The sequence below is a fragment of the Typha latifolia genome, chromosome 11 (assembly GCF_019914945.1).
Source record: "Typha latifolia isolate L0001 chromosome 11, TyphaL0001v2, whole genome shotgun sequence".
Classification (NCBI taxonomy): domain Eukaryota; kingdom Viridiplantae; phylum Streptophyta; class Magnoliopsida; order Poales; family Typhaceae; genus Typha; species Typha latifolia.
The window spans coordinates 1-8,074 of NC_133096.1; the positions used below are offsets into that span (position 1 = coordinate 1).

General features: G+C 35.5%; 1 protein-coding gene across 1 annotated transcript; it reads right to left on the reverse strand.

The window, feature by feature from the left end:
* Positions 1-2,599: 2,599 nt before the first annotated feature.
* Positions 2,600-7,045, reverse strand: LOC140797616 (uncharacterized). The gene is made up of 7 exons (XM_073151210.1): positions 6,779-7,045; positions 5,248-5,365; positions 4,552-4,618; positions 4,219-4,341; positions 4,054-4,137; positions 3,360-3,446; positions 2,600-3,263 (listed from the first exon to the last, which is right to left on the reverse strand). Exons 2-7 carry the CDS (start codon positions 5,325-5,327, stop codon positions 3,177-3,179), a joined length of 528 nt encoding a protein of 175 aa, XP_073007311.1. The 5' UTR covers positions 5,328-5,365; positions 6,779-7,045; the 3' UTR covers positions 2,600-3,176.
* Positions 7,046-8,074: the final 1,029 nt, after the last annotated feature.

The following is an 8,074-nucleotide window of genomic DNA, read 5'->3' on the forward strand; positions in this document are numbered from 1 at the left end:
CTCGAACCCTGAACCCTGAACCCTGAACCCTGAACCCTGAACCCTGAACCCTAAATCCTAAACCCTAAACCCTAAACCCTAAAATATGATTTGATCACAGTTTGGTCACAGTTTAATCTAAAATTATTTGATCATCAGGATTAACAAGAACAAGATGTACATGATTCATGAAAGGTAAAAGAGTATAATTCACAGAAAATGTCTTCAAGGGACATCTTGACCCAAAAACAATCAAAAGTAATAGTCTAATCTGCATAGTAAATCAACTAGAGATGATGAAATTATAGAGGGGCAAAAGATACACTTCATGTTTATCACTTTTATAGTAGTGTTTGGCCTAATAATGTATGCAAGCCCCCAAAAGATAAATGTAGATTCCAGGTAATTCATATAGAAAGTGTACAGAAAATCAAATCATGGTTTCATCCAAGGACCAAGATGAATTCCATTCATTAAGAATAGCATGATAATCATCCACGATTGATCATAATTGATGGAGTAGTTCACTTGAAAATGAAATTGGGGATGGATTTACCAGTAATCTCAACAAACTAGAACTGGTGATATTTTAAGAAAAGTCTGTCATGATTTATCGCTATATATTCTGGAGTGCATGCTAAAATGTAATTAAAGGATGCATATTACAATTTTATAAATTTTATTCGGTTCAACTAGCTTTTCAATGTTTACTTTCCACATTAAACTACTTATAGTTCCAATAGACAAATAACAGCAAATAAGAGAATTAATCAGACATCCAAAAGCAGAAAAACACAAAAGAGAAAAATTTCCATTATGGAAGAAGTTTAGATGATATGTTTATGCTTTCTACAGGAGGAAGAGACCTGCAACGGATCAAGGAAAAATAGAGAGGGATGTCCTAGATCAACTATAGAGAGTAACCAAGATTGGATGAAAGATGAGAGGTATTTGCAGATCCATATCTTTCCCTAAAATAACAAAATTTGCATTCTATCTAATTATAGGAAAGACCTGGATTGCTAAAACAGAGCAGCATCTCCCCTTCACTGACTTCTTGCACCTCCACTCAATCACGAAACAAGATCTGAATAATTACTGCAAGAAGTCTCTATAATCAAATAGAGCTTCACGAGATAGTACAAGAACGTCTAAGGCTTTGTTCGGAGAGGAACGATTCAAAAAGTAGAAGGCGGTGAGGATCGACAGCTATCTTGTGATCCATATCCTACCCTAAAGAAACCTTTAAATCCGACATCGCCTTCTAATACAATCATGAAAAATATCTGCGTTACTAAAAAAAAAGCAGTAACACCCATTCACTATCTTCCCATGCCACCCTATCTGAACTCAAAGAAGAAAGAAGAAACCATCTAAACATAGAAATAAACAAGAACGACGGATTCAAGAAGAGAGTAGGGAGAAACCTGGCATCCGTGACGTAATAATCGAGCTTTCCCGTGTTGGAGAAGACGATGAGGTTGTCTGCCGCATCGTGTAGCATGGAGGTCTCAAGCAGGATCTCCTCATCAAGAACCGTTTGATTTGCCTCACTCCATTCGTCCCCTTGCGCATCTTCTTCCCTCCTCACCCAATCCCAAATCTTAACCCTAGGAGAGAGGAGGAGAGAGAGGAGAAATATACAAAGCATGATGGAAAGAAAAGAGTGGGCAAGAGTTCTGTTTATTTATAAAAGGTGGTAGGGCAAGACGGTTGTGGAAAACACAGGCGATTTTGGAGACACTACGACTATCGTTGCCCCATTAGTAGATAAGGTGTGTGTTTGCTATCTCGCGATAGCTAAGGTTGTTCGTCAAAATTTGCTATCCGGTTTCAGGAGATATTGCATAATTGCCACTAATCTCCTATGGCTCCATGTTTCTAGACGTGGATTTAAAGTACATCATAAGCTCTCCTTAAAATGTCATTTACAAATTGGACAACTCGTAAGCTTAATATCAAAAGACACATATTTTTACCATGCCAACAGCCATCTTACAAGTTGACATAAAAAATAATAAAATGTTCGACATTTTATGTTAACAAAATTTGAACAAAATTTCAAAGCGCTTATTTACTTTACTTAAACACCCACATATTTAAAATCAAATATGTAAGTCACACTCATTTTAAGTTTTGGTAGAAATAGGGATGAAAACGAATCGGATAATGCTCAATTCATATCCGGATCCATATTTTTAGTTTGCCAAAATATATCCTAAGCTTACTATTTTTCATGTCACTGTTGATCCCTTGGTCGCAAATTGGTGGTGGAGACAACTTATCCATGTCTACCTGGAAAGGTTTTACTTGCAAGTTTCTTATTGATTATTGAATCCATCAAAGACAGATGTTGGATAGATTCTAATCACCTCCGCAAGACGTTATTCCGTATAAACGACAAGTTGAGTTTATAAGGAGTAAAGCAGGTAATGGATATGAGTTTGGTCAATAGATTGTAGCGAGTCATTGCGCAACCTTGAATCTTGCGTGTTGAAAATGCATCCAGAGATGCAGGCATGCAGCAACAAAGTGACATCTTCCGGCGAGATCCAGAGATACAACATTCTTCGAGCAAACCTTTTAAAAGGCTGGAAATTCTCAAATTTTTTAGGCCAAATTAACAAAGAGATTCGTCGTGATAATAATTTGAAAAGTACAAGAGAAGCAGCATACTTAATCATCGGAGCATAGAAAGGATTGAGTTTAAAATTTGATGTCTCGTTGTTTAATAGGAGAAAGAGCTGTGCGAGCTTGCGACAGATTGCCTTAAATTTTTTCTTTTCTCTCCGTCCCTTTCTCAGAGGTATCTGTACTTAAAACTTTATTTCTGGGCAAAGAGACCTCAGAATCCACCGGATTTCTTGGCGGGAACAGAGACGGAAGGCTTCCTGCCGTTGGTCTCCTCTACCTTTTTGAGGATCGGATCGGTTTCCAGGAGCTGGTCTTCCTTCTGCAGTGCCGCAAGAATCCAATCAAACGGCCCCTTATCCTCTTCCTGGGTAACTCCATCAACTTTCTCCATTCTACTGATAGAAATATTTTGTTTATGGCCCAGAAAGAAAAATGAAAATAGCCTGTCACACTCAAGAAGTTGATGTTGTGAACTACAGGGTCGACACATGAACCATAAAGTATCAAATTACAGACACAATGATAGAAACAAACTTAAACTCGAGACATCTGATTCTCATTTTTCAAAGGGCATCTCGAGCTGCGATCCTGCAAGTGATTGCATCAGATACTGACGATATTGCCAACTCCTCGGAAGATATTTTGTAATGCTGAAAAAAATTAAATGCAAGGATCACTACATTTAGAAAAGGAAAAGGACAAAGGAAAAAATAAAGAACATTAAGAAAGTTAAATGATATCCATACCTTTAGAATCTGCGCTTTGTTAGCTCTTCTTTCCAACTCTACCAGATCGATCTCTTTCCCATTAATGAGCTTCGACACTTTTTTCATCTTACAAGGAAGAATCACATTCAATATACCATTTGACTTTGTAACTTTAACAACTCAAGCTATTATGAGTGTCAGCAAACTTGAATTGTCTTGTCAAATTATACAGGGAAGAGAGGAGTAGTGACTCCATTTTGATGATTGCAAAGTGAGATGTCATAATTTGAAGGTTAACCGCTTTGAGCACTGAGCATCATAAATTTATGTACTTACAAAGAACATAAATTTTATACTTTCACTAACATTAAAAGAAAATTTAACTGATAGCTGTCGAAGTTTGTTCAACTATTCCAGTTTACTAGTGAGGACTGTCTCAATTAAAATTTTCAGCTAGTGGAGTCCCATATATGCAATTAGACTATTTATTGTAACAGTAGCTCAAGCATAAATATGTACAAGCTGATTCCCCCCCTCTTTTTGGTGACTGTTTCACATTGATTCAAGAAGCATGAGTAGCTCAAGCAGGCTTTCTAATTGTTAAGATTCTTGTTTCCACATCATTTATATTTTAGAGCTTCACAAGAAATGTGATTCAGGAAGAGCGCAACATCAAATATCTATATAAGACATGCAATTGAGGAATTGAATATTCATTACTAGAGAGTTCTACCTCATCATGAGATGCATCAAAACGAGCTACAAGGATGTAGGTTGTGTCATCAGAAATTCCACACCGCTTCAGGGACTCTGTTATCTATCATAATATCCAATTTGGAGTCAATAATATGCAAAAAATTGGATATAAAATATAGTAAAAACTAAAACAAATAGGTACATGTTTAGATCCAGCATAATTATAAACAAGCTCTGAATGAAGAGTACGAGTTGTCAGCGACTCCCTTAATTTGGATAGAAGCGCCTTATGAGCTGCTGCTAAAATGGGGAAAACATCTGGTATCTGTTATTTATGGTAGAAACATCATCAAAAAATTGTCACATGTACAGTCAAGCAAAATCTTTGCTAGCAGTCTACATCTGTCACTTCAAAGAAGGCATTGAGAAGAAAAGATACATGTGATATTACATCGATGCCTATGCTAGGGCAAGCTAGAAAATCATTTTCTGGTTGAACCCAAGAGAAGTTATCTAAAAATAAGAATTCGCATACTAGTAATGAATTAAGAAGTGCTACTTCCGGTTCCATCCTTCCAGACTGCATAGATTCGAGGAGTTCCCTGTAAAAGAATACATCATTTAATGGTACTAAAAAGTAGCCTAGACCGTAAAATTTCTTCCAATAGAGAAGATCAGAAGAATGATTTGCAACATAATTTTTTCACAACCATACAACAAGAGTTGCATGTAGTATGTTGGAGTACTTCGCAACCTACTGCTAGGCTTGTGAAGACCAGAAAATGTCATATTAATTAAGACCAATTGTCATGTCGAAGATTATATCAAAAAGGAAACAGAAAAAAAAAATTGGGACCATAAATGCCTAGCTTTAAATATACATTCCTTTGTTTCAGATAAAGACGAAGCATTTTTCTTGTGCATCAATAGTGTTGAAAATATGCAAGTCGCAATTCTACAATTTGAAAGTCCAATCATTTTCAAGAAAGGCAGTATATTTGTTACATGACTACCAACTAGGAGTATTGCAATCTGATCAATAATTAATTACACTACCCAACTCTAAGTGCTATAAACAAAATAAGTATATAGATGAGAAAATAAGTGAAGGCCACCAAATAAAGGTAAAAGAGGAATGATAAAAGCAATTTGTAGCAGAGGAAAGAGAAAATAGATTGAGGGCAGATAAGTAGAAGATCGATAAGGAGGAATAAAAAGAGGGCATGCAAACCTGCTGTTTGTGACGTCAGTGAAGAGGGCGAGGGAGAGAGTGTGAGAACCCTTGTAAATGTCCACTTGGAACTCCTTCATGCCTTCTTCTTCTCTTTTTTTATCACCACCACCAAAGTCTGGAGAGAAGAGCATCAAATGTTAGATTTCAACTTTCATTGAGCCGATTCATAAATAGCCACGACGGTACCACGCCCAACCTAGCCCAACCCAATTCGATAATTATTTTCTTTTTGTTACGACGGTACCACGATGATTTTAGAGGCTCAAAATTCAAAATACTTTTTGTTTTCGAATCACCATAACTTTCTTTCTTGTATCATCTTACTTGCCCTATAGTTTGTTACTGAATGTTCTCTTCAAAATGTTTGAAAAAGATAAAATATCACTCTATATCTTATTCACATTTCACAACTATCAACCATACGGAACATCAAGATTATATATGATGCTATTTATGAATATATCACGTGCATGAGAGACTAGATATATACATGTAGTTGCACGGTCCCTAGAGGGGCCCAGTAGCCCAAGTAGTTTTTGCTGGTCATTGGATATCTGAGTGTTTTAAATTGGGGGTCCAGAATGCTTGAGTTTACTATGAAATTTTAGGATAAGATTAGGGATATATACGAGCTGATTTCGAGTTAGCTGGGCCTTGCTCGGCTTTGCTCGATAGAGATTTTTTATTAGCTCGAGCTTGAAATAAGCTGGATAAGGTGGGCCCGAGTTGGCTTTTATCAAGCTCAAGCTCGACTTAGTAGCTCAATAAAAGGTTTCATGTAGGGGTGAAAATAGATCGAATATGGACTGGATAGTGCTCAACCCACATCCAAATCTATATTTTTAATCTAGATACGGATTCAGATACAGATATTGAGTGGATAGTAAAATTTAAAATTATATCTTAACTAAATGGATACGGATAATTTTCGGATAGATAGTCAAATCTTAAACCGATGTTGATCAAATTTTAATCTAATTATGCTATTTTATTTAGAGATAATTAATACGAAAATATTAAGAGTTAAAAAAAATTGTACGTCAAATACATATAAAATTAGAAAAATTAATTTGTGCAAATAATTTATCACGCATCATTAGTAACAATATCAATATTCACTATTTAAATAAGCAAACTAAAAATTGTAAATCATTTTAAAAATATGCAGGTAAACGAATATCCGATATTGTACCTGAATACGAAAATTATATCTGACTCGTATCCGAATCTGTATTCAGGTTTTTTTTCAAAAATTCTATATGCATCCGAAATGGATAGAAATTTTTATCCTAATCAGATCCGATAATCGGACCCATTTTTGTCCCTAGTTTCATGAGCATAGAAAAAAAAAAGTTGAACACACCAGACTTTAATCAAGGGTTTTATGGGCTTTACGAAGTGGCCGTGAAGGGAGACCACACGTTGATCACATATTCTACCGAAAGTATGAAAGTTTCAATAGGGATCACATAATTGATGTGAGCATCTAGCCAAATGGAGAAGCAAGTAAGACAAATCATATTCTTACCTCGTGTAACTCACACAATATAGGACTTATTGTAGAGGCGTGGCAAGAGTAGTAGGGGTGAAAATAGCTTGGCGTGGCCTAGTGGTGTTCGATGGAGGCATGACCAGTGAAGATTTGGAGTGTCATCGGTAGGTGCGTTGGAGAGTAGGAGTGCTGGTAGAGAGTCGGAGTGCAAAGCAGAGAGTGGAATTGCTCCGCGTCGCCGATAAGGGTTTTTAGGGTGGGATTTGGGAGAGACGGGTTCGGGCTTTTATATATATGTATATCATATGCTACAGTAATCAAGCCCGATTTTATTCTTTGAGCCACAAAATTGAGCAAACCGAGCCGGCTTGTTTAGAGCTCGAGCTGAGCTCAAGTATTTTGACAACCCTAGATGAGATGATGCAGATGTTTGCTGATTGATATACTAAAAATTTGAGGTTTCATGGGCTGAACTATACTATGCTGTGTCTTATTTCAAAGAAGATTGTGGCAGAAAAGGTAGAGACATATAAGCCTATTAGCTTACTCAATTGTGAGGTATTCACTAAGATGTATATGTTAACCAATAGGCTGGATGAAGTGGTGAATAAGCTTGGAGGGCTTTGTATTAAAAAAAAAACTCTAAGCCTTTAAAATAGTAAGATTGACGCTATGTGCCCTCTAAATATTAAAAATAGAAGTGCTGCTTAAATTCTAGTTAAATTTAATTTAATACAAACAATGCAAATTTAAGTTTCCTTTGAAGATTCTCCTTTATTATTTTATAGTTCTTTGTTTATTTGAATCTCTAACACATGGTAGTTGAATTTGAGGAAATGTTAGTATGACAATAGCAAGGATTTCATATAAAGGTAAAATATAAAATACTTTGTTTATTCTGTTGTAAAGATAAAATATTAAATGAGTGAAGTATCTATTAGTAAATTAATATTGAGATAAATTATTGCTTGGATACTAAACTAGTATAGACATCAGTGTACTAAAATTATTTATCCTTATTCCACAACAAAATGAGGCCTAATAGAGTTAACTAACGCGTTAAAAATTTACAGAAAATATAAGTTAAGTTTCATACTAGCCTTGTCTCTATTTTCTAGAACTGATAGAGTATTTATATCTTAAGTTATACATGATAATTTTAATGAATTTATAAGGAGTAATTTCATTAGAATACTGATAATGGATGTAGAAGGCTACAGGGCATTTAGTTGCATATTAAAGCTTCATAAAGCTGAGTTCATTTATTGTTATTTTCTATGTTTTCGGTAAATGATCAATTAGTTGATGCAATTCCATTTCAAAAAAGAAATT